This window comes from Haliotis rufescens, unplaced genomic scaffold (assembly GCF_023055435.1).
Source record: "Haliotis rufescens isolate VD_foot unplaced genomic scaffold, xgHalRufe1.0.p SCAF_15, whole genome shotgun sequence".
In the NCBI taxonomy this organism is placed as follows: domain Eukaryota; kingdom Metazoa; phylum Mollusca; class Gastropoda; order Lepetellida; family Haliotidae; genus Haliotis; species Haliotis rufescens.
The window spans coordinates 19,439,762-19,456,483 of record NW_025963835.1 but is presented as its reverse complement, the minus strand read 5'-3'; the positions used below and the strand labels follow the sequence as shown (position 1 = coordinate 19,456,483).

The following is a 16,722-nucleotide window of genomic DNA, read 5'->3' as shown; positions in this document are numbered from 1 at the left end:
GTTGAGGTATTTCGGCAAACAGTCTATTAAATACATTTTACATTGTGGACACTGCTACAGAGAATTTTTCAAAGAAAACACTGAACATCCCATGACTGTATATCAGTTAAATGTCAGAAAGTGAACAGTGTTAGACAATACATACTACTCCCACAACCCTTAACTTGCTGAAGGAGATGACCTTGGGACTCATTTATCATCAGACTTTAATAATTAAAGTGTATTTTTTAATTGTGGAATCATATCAGAATATACGCACTAGCTGTTCACATCGGATCCACAAATTTTGTTGAAAGTTTCATCGGACATCATCATGTTTCCTGGAATTCGGGGAAACTGAAAGAAAACCAATCAAAGACAGCTGAACATTTTGCTTTAGAACACAATGTACATGCTGGTGAGCTGGTGAGTGAGTTAGTGAGTGAGGTGAGTGAGGTGAGTGAGTGAGTGAGTGAGTGAGTGAGTGAGTGAGTGAGTGAGTGAGTGAGTGAGTGAGTGAGTGAGTGAGTGAGTGAGTGAGTGAGTGAGTGAGTGAGTGAGTGAGTGAGTGAGTGAGTGAGTGAGTGAGTGAGTGAGATACACTATCAACCAAGTCTGATCACCAGTTCCATTTACTTTATTGTTTGTTTGTATGTTGTTTATCGCAGCACTCAGTAATATCTCAGCTAGATGACGGCGGTCAATAAATAATAGAGTCTGGACCAGACACTCCATTGATTGACATCATGAGCATCGATCTAGCCAAATTGGATACGATGACATGCACCAACCAAGTCACCACCCGATCCCATCAGTCGCCTCTTACAAGCAAGAGTTGCAGAAAATCAATTCTAACCCGGATCTTCATGGTTTAGATCCTTTTAAAAGTCACATTGCATGATAAACATAGGTTACTTTTGACCTTACAAAACCAGTTTGAGTTGCATCTTACAAAACAATAGGGTACTGGGTGCAGCCTGTACCTGCAGGTCAGTTTGTAGCAACTGATCTGTTTCTTACCTTCCTGTGGAAGGCTAGCTTCTGCTTCAGCATCTTACAAAACAATAGGGTACTGGGTGCAGCCTGTACCTGCAGGTCAGTTTGTAGCAGCTGATCTGTTTCTTACCTTCCTGTGGAAGGCTAGCTTCTGCTTCAGCATCTTACAGAACAATAGGGTACTACTGGGTGCAGCCTGTACCTGCAGGTCAGTTTGTAGCAGCTGATCTGTTTCTTACCTTCCTGTGGAAGGCTAGCTTCTGCTTCAGCATCTTACAGAACAATAGGGTACTGGGTGCAGCCTGTACCTGCAGGTCAGTTTGTAGCAGCTGATCTGTTTCTTACCTTCCTGTGGAAGGCTAGCTTCTGCTTCAGCATCTTACAGAACAATAGGGTACTGAGTGCAGCCTGTACCTGCAGGTCAGTTTGTAGCAGCTGATCTGTTTCTTACCTTCCTGTGGAAGGCTAGCTTCTGCTTCAGCATCTTACAGAACAATAGGGTACTACTGGGTGCAGCCTGTACCTGCAGGTCAGTTTGTAGCAGCTGATCTGTTTCTTACCTTCCTGTGGAAGGCTAGCTTCTGCTTCAGCAGCTTACAGTACGATGCTATCAGTTTGCCATATCCCTCCTTAAGATGACCCTGGAAGGGAGACACATTCATCATGTTCATTGGAATAGATTTAAATGAATGCATATCCTCAATATGTGAAATAATTGCCTGCCCTCTACCCCGTAGCTACTTGCTTTTCTTTCCAGCAAGTGAAAAAGAATTGATGTCATGAGCCCAACTGGCTAGCTTAATTTTCTACCTAGTGAGCTATATTTAGACCTCATAACCTACCTCAAATGGGAAATATTGATTGAGAAATAAGACCAATTAAAAAAAACAAAAAGACAAACATACCACCTCTCATTGTTCGGCTCTAGTTCTGACAGAAACATGTTTGATATTGACTGGTCTTAACCATGTTGAAGCTTGAAATAACTTTTCCCTCACTCAGCTGCTAACCAATTTCTTGTATTTGGTGGGTAAAAAAAATGGCTACTTAATTCTGCAATTGGCTAGTAAAATATGTGGCTAGTGCTGATGAAATAAATATTTCACACACGATATGCTGTCCAAAAACAGCCAAAGAGACCAACCCATTGAGATCCCTCCCATGACTAACAATGTGACCCCTGAGTTACCTTGAGCTATCAAGTCTACTGCCATCTAATTAGTTAATTACACTTTCTACTCAAGCTCTCACTATGCAGACTAGAGCTGCCAGCCTGATAGTTCTGTGTCACAAGTACCTACTCTTTCACACATTAATGAGAAAATCTAAAAGAGAAAACAGCCATTTCACAGCTTCCATCCCTCTAAATCACTAAATCATGTAGATAGAGATCTGTATCACACATTACCACTAACTAGCATGGAACCCAATACCTCAAATCAGAGGGGCCAAATTCTTCACATATGTGATGTAGATAACTCCAACCATCGACATCTCTATCACATGTATTTCCTGATCTACTGTGCTTGACATAACTTGTGATAACTGCTGAACACCACTTGCTAACATTTGGTTTGTGTGTTGTTTAAACCCCACACTCAGCAATATTCCAGCAATATCCAGTGATTGATATCATGAGCATCGATCCACGCAATTGGCATCGATGACATGCATCGACAAAGTCTGCGAGCATGACCACCCGATCCCACTAGTCGCCTTTTACGGCAAGCATGGGTTGCTGAAGACCTATTCTACACCCGATCTTCACTGGTCAACTTGCTTTTAAGCAATTCTGCAGAACAGTATGCCCAAAGCAGGATCAGACTAGGATCAATCCTGAGACTAGTGAGTGGCTACTGCTGAACACCACTTGGGCATAACCCATTCTACAGAAGAGAATGTCCAAAGCAGGATCAGACATGGCCACTAATCCTGAGACTAGTGAGTGAGTGGCTACTGCTGAACACCACTTGGGCATAACCCATTCTACAGAAGAGTATGTCCAAAGCAGGATGAAACATGGCCACTAATCCTGAGACTAGTGAGTGACTACTGTTGAACACCACTTGGGCATAACCCATTCTACAGAAGAGTATGTCCAAAGCAGGATCAGACATGGCCACTAATCCTGAGCCTGGTGAGTGACTACTGTTGAACACCACCTGGGCATAACCCGTTCTACAGAAGAGTATGTCCAAAGCAGGATCAGACATGGCCACTAATCCTGAGACTAGTGAGTGGCTACTGTTGAACACCACCTGGGCATAACCCATTCTACAGAAGAGTATGCCCAAAGCAGGATCAGACATGGCCACTAATCCTGAGACTAGTGAGTGAATACTGTTGAACACCACTTGGGCATAACCCATTCTGCAGAAGAGTATGTCCAAAGCAAGGTCAGACATGGCCACTAATCCTGAGACTAGTGAGTGGCTACTGTTGAACATCACATGCACATAAGCCATTCTCCAGAAGAGTAGTGAGTTTGGCTTAACCATGTTTTGAGCAGTATTTCAGTGACCTAACTGCGTGACAGCTTGTTGTGGGAGGAAAGTGATGCAGGTTCTTGATGTTGCGCAGCTATGCTGCTAACAAAATCAGTGTGAATCTGGAATTTGAACCCATGATCATACAGCTTTCTGGCATACCAAAGGAATTCAACTCTGATTGTACTGCAAATTGTGGCACCTTCGGTGACTGGGCTTTCAGACTGGTGAAAAATCCAGGACAACTTGAAGTCAGCACTCATATTCTTCCAAATTCAATTTATGTCACACAAACTACTAGTCTGAAATAAACCGTGGCCTTGCTTGATTTAACCCATCATGTCCAGCTGTACAGCCATTAGCCTTAATACTACATAAGCAATGACAGGGTTCTTCGCTACAGAAATGTAGCGAACATATTTTCAAAGTTTTTATTTCCAAACCAATCTTCACTCATTTTGCATGTACATTGATGTATTGATGTTGGATTTTTTGTGTCATTTCCATTTATTTTGATTATTTACCCTGAAAGGGTTAATCAAAATTACAAGTATTTTGTAACAGTCCCCAACACTGCCAAGGTGTCAGCAATGAATTGGGGGAGAAAATGAAACAATGTCACATATTGCAGTTTTGGGGTTGTGAAAAGCTGCAGATGATGCAGATGACAGCGGATCCTGGCCATGCTAAGGGAAGCAACTGTCAACAGCGAATATCAGGGTCAACTGTGTCCCCCCAACTCTGTATAATACAGTACATGTGTAGAACAGGAACACACACATCAACCTGTTCACACAGCTGTCTCGTCTCCAGCATGGCTGTATCAGGCCAGGTCTTCACCCTGCTATTCGTGTTATCCCACTCGATATAGTTGGCATGTTTTCTCAGAGTATACACAAGTGGTTTTCACTCACTGAGTCATTTCCTTATAATGTAAGCATTTCAAACAACGTGAGGGAGTTGCTTTAACGTCACTTTGTCCAACTGCTGACTTCCGAATCAATGTTATAACACTCATACCTTATATACAATGGTGAATTCTTACTTAACATACTGAAGATCGTGCAAACATAACTTCAATTAAAGTATTTGAGTTATATCACAGCTTGTTGGCTTTGGGAAAAAGCTCGAGTAAGGTCTTAGTCCTTGGTGAAACCATAAGCACAAGTGTGGATCAGACAAACCTAGAAACATTATCAGTGCAAATACTGGATTTGAACCCCCAGTCACAGGTTTGTGTCTCGTCTAAATTGTAGCAACTACATGTCACATAATGCCACACAAATTAGTTTTCTTTTTATACATATTCCTATTTCAATCAGAGAGTTCAGTGGAAGTAATGATCAATAGCTTCATGAAACTTACCTTCTGGTCCTTGATGTGCTTACTGGTACAATGAATGAACATTTATTTGTTCTTCATGTTTCTAAGTCCTATCATTGTCTTGTACAACAGGAATTGTACACAAGATGATTAGTTGTTTAAGCTGTACTTTTAGCTCCTATCAATTCAAACAGACTAGTACGTAGAATTAGGAGTATCTCAAATTACTGACAAATGTTAACTCCTACATTATATAACTATGCTCACAGACATGAAGGTATTATTAATTCAACAAAGTCGAACTGTCTTCATCAAGTTTCAAGATTATGTTTAGCAGACAATTATTTTCTCAGCAAAGCAGCCTTTGAGCCTTAAAATAACCTCACATATGGTGTTGTTCTAAGTCCAAAACCTTCCCATGTTGAAAAAATCAAATTTTCTTACACATGAGTACAGCGTTAGAATATGGCACCAGTCAAGGGCCCACTTGCACAAAGCGATCTTAGCGCTAGAACTATTGTAAGCCTATGTTAAAGTATGGGAGTTACAGCGTTAGAATATGGCACTAGTCCTGTAGTCCTTGCCAAACTGCCCAATGGTTAAGGTGTCATAAGGACAAATAGAAATTTGCCATTTTAAAAGACTTTGCTATATGATATCATTATAAGGACCAGTGGACTAAAAATGTTAATTTCTACCGCTGGAGTACCTCTGATAGCTTTCATAATGAATTCTAAAGTCTTCCCCCTGGAACCAGTGGGTCAAAAAGGGCTATTATCATGTGGCATCATTTGTGTAATTAGTTTGTTTGTTTGTTCGTTGTTTAACACAGCACTAACCAAAATTTCAGCGTTATGACGGCACTCTGTAAATAATCTAGTCTGGACCAGACAATCCAGCGATTGACATCATGAGCATCGATCTACGCAATTGGGATACGATGACATGCATCAACCAAGTCAGCAAGCCTGACCACCCGATCCCGTTAGTCACCTCTTACGACAAAGATAGTCACCTCTTATTCAGTATGGGTTGCTGAAGACCTATTCTAACCCGGATCTTCACGGGTCTATCTTTTGTGTAAAGACATTATTTTTTTCTAATGACAAATGCCAAAGGTATACTTTTTCCATCAGAGAATGATGATCATACAACTCATTCAGTCCCATAAACACATCAAGTCTTTACAGCAAATTGCACATCAACAATGTTTGGCAGTGATGGTGTGATCAAAATGTCCAATAAATGAGCTGGAACACTGGATTCAATGGCCAAAAAATACATATTCTCTGACAACTAGTTCCATTTACACAGCAAGGAGAAAACTTAGATCCTTTTACAAGGCAGTTAGTCTGTCCAATGATAGTATCACAGCACAAGAATCAATACAGGTTCTTTCTACACTGGAACATGTCGTTGGGAAAATACTTTTTATGTGCTAGGAAGCTGAGAATGTACCAGAAAGACTGATTCCTGTGGGAAATGTTATGACAGGAACAAGTATTACTTCAATAGGCTAGAAACACTGTGCTCAGCATAAATGTAGTGCCTTGTCCCACAGGACGTGGGTGTATTGATGAATTATAAATGGCTAGTGTAAGGAAAATACCCACTGGACAAATTATCAAAGACAGCCAGACAGAACATAGAGTAACTTTCCAAAGGATTTCATGTAAAGTGATCATAAATAAAATGTGGGATGCTGAACTCTAGTCGACAAAAATATACCAAACTCAAATTAGACGCTACACAACCTAGGGACTTGACATGCTGAGAAATGAGCACTGATGCATTCTAACTATGTTGGTGTTAACAATTACAGGTTCTTTTCACATTGCAAACAACATGACCAATTACCACACGTAGATATTCTTTAGCCGTAATGCAGATAGATGTTCCAAGGCTCAAGAATGAACACAAGCATTACAGCTGTATCACAAGGTGCTGCGGTGTGTATTCAGGGCTAGAGCAGGCATACCACTGGTTGATCATGACCATGAAGTCACCATGCACTGTCTGCACTAGGCAGCCATTGTGGCCTCCCAATCCCCATGACAAGCATCATGTACTGACAGAGTCCTGGGCAATACTTACCCATAGCTTTCCCAGGTCTGTGAGGTGACTCCTGTACTTCATGGAATCAATAATGACCTGCAAATATAACATGAACTCACTGAACAATCTTCATGTATCATCATCATCATCATCATCATCATAATCATCATCATCATCATGGGTGGTGAGGTAGCCTAGTGGTTAAAGCGTTCACTCGTCACACTGAAGTTCCGGGCTCGATTTCCCACATGCACACAATGTGTGAAGCCCATTTCTGGTGTCCCCCACTGCGATATTGCTGGAATATTGCTAAGAGGGGTGCAAAACCATACTCACTCACTCATCATCACTCATCATCCATCATCATCATCATCATCAACATCATTTGAAACCACAGCCATCACATTCACTTTATCACTTACTCCTTATCAACATCTCAAAACATTTCAGCATCAACAAGCATAATCATAACATAAAACATTATTGTATCATTGGTTGGTTTGTTGTTTAATGCCGCACTCAGCAATGTTCCAGCTATATGACGGCGGTCTGTAAATAATCAAGTCTGGACCAGACAATCCAGCGATTGATATCATGAGCTTCAATCCATGCAATTGGGATCGATGACATGCATCAACAAAGTCAGCGAGCCTGACCACCCGATCCCGTTAGTTGTCTTCTTATGACAAGCATAGTCACCTTTTACGGCAAGCATGGGTTGCTGAAGACCTATTCTACCCCGGATCTTCACGGGTTTCATTGTATCAAATAACATTTATACAAGCAACCAAATGGTTTTGACCCAGTTGCAATAAGATACAAGTTTGGAATAAGCATCATTATCATCAATGAGCCGTTTCAATTGAACCTCCAACTGGAGAAATCTTTATTACAACCAGACAACTTGTGCTCTAGTGTAGTTAAATATATAAACGTGCCTGTATCATGTGAACATCAAGTTCTTCTGAAAACCACCAATGACAAACACATGGGAGTAAATGAAAAAACTCCTCCGTGAATGTGACCCTACTTTGCCATGTGAATGATATTTAACCTAATACTTGACCCAGTACAGAACAATGGCTTGCCCACTTCTGCAAACATTTAAATGAACACTCTCTTTATATAACACCATGTCTTCATCACTATACTGGGTACCTACCAAGCTTATATTACACTATAGGAAGGCACCAACTACACTTGGAGATATAAATGAACACTCTCTTTATATAACACCATGTCTTCATCACTATACTGGATACTTACCAAGCTTATATTACACTATAGGAAGGCACCAACTACACTTGGAGATATAAATGAACACTCTCTTTATATAACAGCATGTCTTCATCACTATACTGGATACTTACCAAGCTTATATTACACTAAAGGAAGGCACCAACTACACTTGGAGATATAAATGAACACTCTCTTTATATAACAACATGTCTTCATCACTATACTGGATACTTACCAAGCTTATATTACACTATAGGAAGGCACCAACTACACTTGGAGATATAAATGAACACTCTCTTTATATAACAACATGTCTTCATCACTATGCTGGATACTTACCAAGCTTATATTACACTATAGGAAGGCACCAACTACACTTGGAGATATAAATGAACACTCTCTTTATATAACACCATGTCTTCATCACTATACTGGATACCTACCAAGCTTATATTACACTAAAGGAAGGCATCAACTACACTTGGAGATATAAATGAACACTCTCTTTATATAACACCATGTCTTCATCACTATACTGGATACTTACCAAGCTTATATTACACTATAGGAAGGCACCAACTACACTTGGAGATACATGTATTACACAGGGATTAAGAGAACACTGTAACAAGGAGGGAAACAGTTTCTTTCAAGTGCACTCCCAAATATATTTAGGTGTTCCTTTGGAACTAATTTGTGCCAACTAGAAGAATAATTATTGTTATTTCAAGAAGGCTAGATAATAATTAGTTGTAATATTTTTTAAAGTTAGCCCCTTCCCCCTTTCAGTGGGATTGATAATATTGTCAACATCATGTTTTCTAGGCCCTTCTGGCACCGGGAACTTATTTTTACTGTGCCATTATGACTGTTACCATGTCTATCAGACCCGGTGCAATATGTCGGAGACAGCAATATTCAAGCCCTCACATGGAGATCTGGTCACCAAGTCAGGGCCAGCAAATTAGTGGTTGATAGCATGAACAATTCACATGCACATTGCATCCACCCAATCATCATTTGAATCTTGCGACAGACTTGGGGGTACTGGGACAGACTTTGGGGTACTGGGTCAGGCTTGGGGGTACTGGGTCAGGCTTGGGGGTACTGGGTCAGGCTTGGGGTTACTGGGACAGGCTTGTGGATACTGGGAACCTATTCTGGACAGGCTTGGGGCCACTGGAAGCCTATTCTGTAAAAAAATTGTGTTGTGTTAAAGTAGGGATAGCTATAAAGTGCAATTAGGACAAGTGCAATTAGGTCTACACAAGTCCTTTGGACTAGATTCAAGAAAAACAGATTTCTAACACAGCCTGGGAGCCTTATGGTAGAGGGGACCTTTTCTGCCTCAGCAACCCAATGGTGTGATATCACACAGGATCCTACAGCCACCACAGGAGTGCAAATAAACACTGACACATCATTATTCTCCTTCGTAAATACAATACCACAAGTATTGTTCCAGTGCCCTTTTATTTGAATCATCAAACCTTCAAATCAAATTTCCAAATTTACCTCAAAGTGACCGTTGCCCTTTAAGTATTGACCACCATCATCCTCTACAGCTCAGTCCAGGCCTGCACATGTCACTGTACAGTGGCAGCTGAGTGGTTCAAGTTGGCTATGTTAGGAAGTGCGTGGTACATCACATCTATTCCTGCTCGACTATTTCCTGGTAGAGAACACTCCACCAACAGACACGTGGAGCCAAGGTTTGTTGTCTCAATCTGACCTTCAACATCCTTCACTTTTCAATAACAGATAAAACTATTCAACACTGTTGGGTACGGGGAGGAGAGGGCACAGTTTGGGCAGGCTTCATACATGGATGTGCATCATGAGTGAGTGAGAGAGTTGAGGTGTAAAACAATTTTTGAATGTTTTTTTTCACCTAAATAACAGTACGTCTACTTAGATTTAAGAGGATTTACGCCAAAATGAAAAGTAAGTCACAGATATTGCCATTTAATGAAACCAACTGATACTAGTGATGACAAAAGAGCCAAGGATAAGGTGATCCTGACACAGCAAAGGGAAGCAACTCTGCACATTGAGTTGGAACACCAAGGCCCAAAGAAGTGGACATTTACCACTTTGGTGAATCCAACGGGAACGGGGGATGACGGCCCTAAGATCGTAAGTGGTATGAAACTTGGAACCAACTACAAGCAGATCCTGACACAGCAAAAGGAAGCAAGCAGTGTTGACATCGTGATGTCAAAGAAGATGATGCAAATCAGTATCACTGTTGATATTGTGAACATGTCCACACAGGGCTCTCTTCAGAAGAACTGCATCTTCTCTACACCTATTTTATCAATTATCGATACCAAAGAGATATTTAAAAAACTCTGATCAGAATTCATGAATTTCCAATGCTCCCACTCAGAAAATACAACAACTTCTAACACTTGTTACATACAATCAGTATGACACACTACATATATTAATAAATCTAGGACACATTGCTCTTGCAATGTATTGATTATATGTAAACCTTTGGAGTTGTGTGAGTGAATAGAGCATCAGGCTGTATTATCAATTTTGCAGCATATCAAAGTGAGAGACTCAAGAGCTGGCTCCACTCATATCCCAGTGGGGCAACGTATCTGGCCTACTGCATCCCGAGTGAACCTCCCAGCCAATGATCTCACCATCCAGGTAATTATAGCCCATATACCCTGCCAGTACTAAGGCGTAACACCTGAACTTTGTTTACTTCCATAATCATATATCAGCTGTGTCACAAGTCTATACTTACTCATGGGGCTGTGTCAAAAGATGAATCAGGATCAGATTAACATTGTTTTCATACAGTCAAACATACTAATGATGAGCAAATGTTGTTGCTGTCAACAATGTTCATGGTGGCTTGTGAAATGTCACAATCCAGTGGTTGATAGCATGAGCAACCATCCATGTTGTCAAGGTACCATGACACACCATCAGCTGGGGCACACATTGTAATTGCCTGTTGTTTTACACAACAATGATTATTCCAGATACATAATGGCACCCTGCAAATACTTAAGTCTTGGCCAGACAAACTACTGGTTGATATTAAGAGCAAACAAACTTGACCACCTGATCCAATTTAGTCTCCTCTTACGACAATCAATAGAGTTCTGGGGGACCTATTCTTACATGGGTCCCCTCAAGGGTTCTTTACAATAACAGTACAACAGGGCAAGAGTGAGTTGGAAATAACGCTGCTTTTGACAGTATTCCAGTTATATCACGGCGTGTCAGCTTAATGTGGGAGAAAAGCCCGAAGTGATGCAGGTCTCAGACGTTTACCACTTCGGTGAAACCCACGAGCATGGGTATGGTGCAGGCAAACCTAGAAACATAATTGGGGCGAACCGGGATTCGAACCCACATTCATAGTTTTCTGGCTTGTCCAAGGGACGCAACAGGGCTAAGAAGTGTGAAAACAATTCAGGTTAACAAACATTCAAGTCACCAAACATGACAACCTGATGCATTAAGTCTCCTCTTTCAACAAGCATAGGTTGCTGGGAGCCCATATTCTTACCCGGAATCCCAATGAATTGACTAGTGACTGGTGAAAGAACAGAATTTGCAGGTAACAGACATACACAGTAATTGTTTTTCAGGTCCTCTGGATCTAGACATGTCCTATCCCCTGAGTTGACTGCATACACATCAATATCCTAAATTACATCTGTTTCCTTTGAGATGACCCCTGTCTGAAGCTTCAAGTGGAGAGCCTAGCCTTTCATTACTTGTCAATGAGAAGAGCTTGACCCTGACTGGATAGGGAACCAGAAGGTGCTTGAACTATATGAGGCCCGGCAATACTTTCTCCTGTCCTCATTTTGGTGGGTCATATATTTGTTATTAGGATGGCCATGTCTGAGTGATACCTACAATAGGATGTCCAAACCTAAGTGGTACCTTCAATAGGATGGCCATGTCTGAGCGATACCTACAATAGGATGGCCATGTCTGAGTGGTACTTACAATAGGATGGCCATGTCTGAGTGGTACTTACAATAGGATGGCCATGTCTGAGTGGTACTTACAATAGGATGGCCATGTCTGAGCGATACCTACAATAGGATGGCCATGTCTGAGTGGTACCTACAATAGGATGGCCATGTCTGAGCGATACCTACAATAGGATGGCCATGTCTGAGCAGTACTTACAATAGCATGTCCAAACCTAAGTGGTACTTTCAATAGGATGGCCATGTCTTAGTGGTACTTACAATAGCATGTCCAAACCTAAGTGGTACTTACAATAGGATGGCCATGTCTGAGTGGTACTTACAATAGCATGTCCAAGCTTAAGTGGTACTTACAATAGGAGTCCATGTCAAAGTACACTGACAGTGGGATGTCTATGTCTAAGTGGCACTTACATATGTGTGGAGAAATACTTACATTAGGGTGTCCATCTCGAAGTATCTTGTGGAGAACGTGGAGAAACTTCCAGCACACGATGGGGTTGCCCTGGACAGGCAGCTTGGTGGCAACGGTCCAGAACATCCCTCCGCCATTGTCTTGGAAGGTACCAAGGATTGTGTCTTACACCAGTTAAGGGCATTATTCACAGTAGAAAAAAATAGTATGTATGATCACATATTTATCTTCCATGCATTAAATGGACATATCAAATGATTTATTACACCAGATGACCATAATTTCCAAACAAACATATAAAATGAAAGAAATCTTTGCAGCTCAGTAAACAATCTATTATGTGTCATTTGCTTGGAGTTTAAAGATGATTGTTCTTGTACAGAACTCCTGTAATGGATGTTATACATACACCCCAGTGTACTGAAACATAAACCTGTTCCAGTACAAGACCATTCACCTCAGAGGCCCTGTACACCTGTTAATGACACAGAAAATTGCTGATCTTGTAACATGAAATGGGGATTGTCAGCAGGAGAGTGCTGGTCTGATTCTGTACATACTCAAACCCCAACCGTATGGGGGTGTTCTCACAACATATCCCCAAAAGCCCAACATTCTTCCTTGACATTATGGTATGGAACCTTAAGATGTCATGACGGTGAGATGAAACGTGGTTAAACGCACGTTCAAGATTATGCATGTGTGTGCGTGCATGCACTTGTACTTGTCTGGGCGTATGTCATTATGACTCCTATGAACCAAGACTGACATCAGGTATGCAACAATATTGACAATGAAGTCTTCGTCTCCTCTACTTATCATCCCTGATTATATCCTCCTCCAGTGTTGACCAGTTCCGACCATACCTTCCCCCTCAGGGTCTCACTGCCATCACATCAACAGACTTCCACCAGACTCAACACCATCTCGGGTTCTTCGCCCGAATCATTATTTTCCCATTTCCTATTAAAATCAGCTTTAATTGGCAATGAGGTACTAACAAGTGGTGACTAATCATATCATGTGACCATATTGGTGCAGCGTGGACCAATCGGAGAAACATGGAGCGACAGCCAGTCAATAACATCAATACAGACTGCAGACAGATTTGACAATTGACCAAACTAATGTTAACCGACAATTTTCCAATTTACATGCTATTACTTTGAATACCCATCATCATAGCAATGGATCTACTAGAATCATATCATGATGTTTTAAATGCTGAGTGTGCGCAAGCAACTCAAATTTATTACCAGAAGTGAGTGAGTATGGTTTAAGCCCCTTTTAGCAATAATCTAACAATATCAGGGTGGGGGAACATCAGAAATGGGCTTCACACATTGTACCCATGTCGGGAGTCGAACCCGGGTCTTCGGTGTGACGAGTGAATGCTTTAACCACTAGGCTACTCAACCACCCTTACTACCAGAAGAAGAGTTTGATGAAAGTGTAACCCATACATAAGCAGACCCTTTCTACAGAATCTTTTTTGGGGTCCTCAAAATTCAGCTTATCTATGGTCATATACGGTATGCAATGGTGATTTATTGTGCTTATTTTACGCAAATACATAGCTAACATGGAGCTCTGGTTGTTGTTCCTAAATCTGATGCAATTACTCACATCACCACTAATTATTTGCCAGTTCTTTAACACGGCAATCAGCAACAATCAGCCATATCAAGATGACCTGCATATAAAGGGTTCTGGACCAGACAAACCAGTGATTGATGTTATGAGCTCTATCCCATGCCCACTTGGTAGGATATTTACACTCAATCAACCAAGTCAATGAGTACCACCGGATCCATTAAGCCAACTCTTACAAGCACACGTTGCTGAACACCAATTTTACCTTGCATTGGCCAAAGGGGTCATCATTGCCAAGATTAGAAACAAAACAGAAAAAATATACTGGCTACTTCGTAAACTCACTTACTCTAAATAAATCAAAGGAACTAACAATAAATCTAGCTAATTGTTCAAATACAATCAAATACAAATTATACATGACCCCAGGTCTGAGGATACAACTCTCGTATCCTGTATCTTGATGCAAATGAAATTTGGCAAATTGTTACAAGGCTATCTGTAATGTTTTGATAGGATTAAATGATATCATCAAATGATACATATTACATTTTTTCTGTGTCCAGTATGCAGAATAAAAAATATATATATATTTAAGTTTTCTTACTATTTGTATCACTTAACCAAAGATGGATCCACGTATAAATTCATTCACAAATGATGTTTCCCTCCACATAGATTAACAAAACAGCGGAAATGTGGAAGTGTTATTTCCTTACACTGTTATCCATGGTAACAAAATGGTTGTGACTGACCATGCTGAGAAATATTTACTTTATTATGTAGAAAAGTGGAATCTGCATGTGTAATCGGTGTCAAACACATTAGCTCCCAATATATTGCAACAATATAGTAATTACTGCAAGACACTGATTTTACCAATACACAGACCTATGATTTGAGAATCCCATATAAAACTTGTAACCATATTAGTCATGACAGTATGTCATCTTGCAACCAGACAACAGACTACACACACAGGGAATGTAGACATCTCACAAGACCATTCTGCACAGACAGGTTGATAAGTTTATTACTGGGCTCCAATACAGTCTATAAGGTCGTAATGAAGTGTCTCAGAATAGACCAGATTGGATAATCATTGAAACTGGGGGTGGAAGGCAAACAGGAAACCACGAGGTCACTATGTTTCCGTGGCGATAGACATGTCAGGGGACTCTCCAGTTACAAGAATAAACAATCAGGAGGAATTCAATCAAATACATATCCATACTCAAGTTCTTAGATTCACCATCATAATAAATCAGCTGTTTAAAGCGACATAAAATTCAGCAAGAAAGTCAAAATTCCTGGCTGCCAATCCAGACTCGCATACTTTAACAGGCCTAGGACAATCAGAGCACTAACATCACTTTGTGGAATGGGGCCTCGGCCTTAATATCAATGTTGAAAGTTACTGGCATTTATTACAATCCATAGATTCAAATACTGTAGAAGTAGAACTCAAGAATGCCCGGACCTGTAATTTCTAACACCATGATAGTTTGGGGAGATATATTTCACTTAAACAAATTAGATTTCAATAGTTCTAATTTTTGTAATAGATATGTCTACCTTAAATTTTGCAAAATTAATAAACAGAAATAATTTTGTATTGAGAAATATGCTAATTTGGGACACCCCTTTTAAAAGTGTTGAACTTCAATTTGAAATCTCCAAAAGCAACAAACAGGTAACATAAGCATGATAAAAATATCATCATTCGAAAAACTTCTGTTAAAAAATGAAGTTTGTCATTTGTGATTAAACACAACATGCACAAGGCAGTCTTCTATCCACAAACTGATCTTACCATATTGATATTTGACATTTGTAGCAGTCCAAGAACAATTTGTGGAACAGGGCACTGACCTATTTAGCATGTTTAGTAATCTAACTTTTGGCCTCCCTCAGCCTGTGTTTTCCTAAAATAATTTGTAAAACAAGACAAAAAGTTGTCTGGTCTTTTCAGAAAAAAATATGAAAACATTATTGAAAAGATTCCAAGCATATGAAAAATCCTATGTAACCCACCAAGATTTTGAGAAAAAAAATTACCTGGCAGATTAAACTTAGACATAGTCATATTAAATTGGTATTAAAATAACTGAGTTAATTCCATGACTAGCTTTCATATAAAAATTTCACTAAATGCCCATGGAAGTCGAATCGTGAAAACTGGTGTCACTGTTGATACTACTGAGAGTTCCAATCTAAGAGCAAAGACATAAAATCTCCAAATGGTGATTGTTTCCTTCCTGGATATCAACTTCCCAGAAATTGATACCCTTCCTTTGTCAAAAAGTGTCAATAATCATAGGTGCTGTCATTATTATTGGCAACATTACTTTCATATTGGTGAAATCCCAGAAATTATTGTCAGTTTGAGACCTTGGTACTGACGCCAATATCTCACATCTAGAAATAAGCCCTGCATGTTAAACTAATGCTTCTTCGTTGTGTTCAAAGGAACCAATACGGATGATTTTCTAAGTACATGTGAAAAAATATTATTCATATCTGTTACGAAAATAACTCCAGTCTAGTTATCGTGGGGACAATTTATATTTTGTTGCATGGAGTGTACAAGAGAAACTCAGTCGTCCATGGTTCTTCAGATTTCCTTTCATACACTGATGTCTGATATCCCACAACTGATGTCATC

The 16,722-nt window shown here is 40.2% G+C and overlaps 1 protein-coding gene across 1 annotated transcript in view; it reads right to left on the bottom strand.

The window, feature by feature from the left end:
* Positions 1-16,722, bottom strand: part of LOC125379940 (huntingtin-interacting protein 1-like) — a 64,787-nt gene that overhangs the window by 41,085 nt on the left and 6,980 nt on the right. The window contains exons 4-7 of the mRNA XM_048395841.1: positions 12,486-12,628; positions 6,879-6,935; positions 1,536-1,616; positions 260-336 (exon numbers count right to left, since the gene is read on the bottom strand). Coding sequence (XP_048251798.1) covers positions 260-336; positions 1,536-1,616; positions 6,879-6,935; positions 12,486-12,628 — 358 coding nt within the window. The remainder of the gene's footprint in view (positions 1-259; positions 337-1,535; positions 1,617-6,878; positions 6,936-12,485; positions 12,629-16,722) is intronic.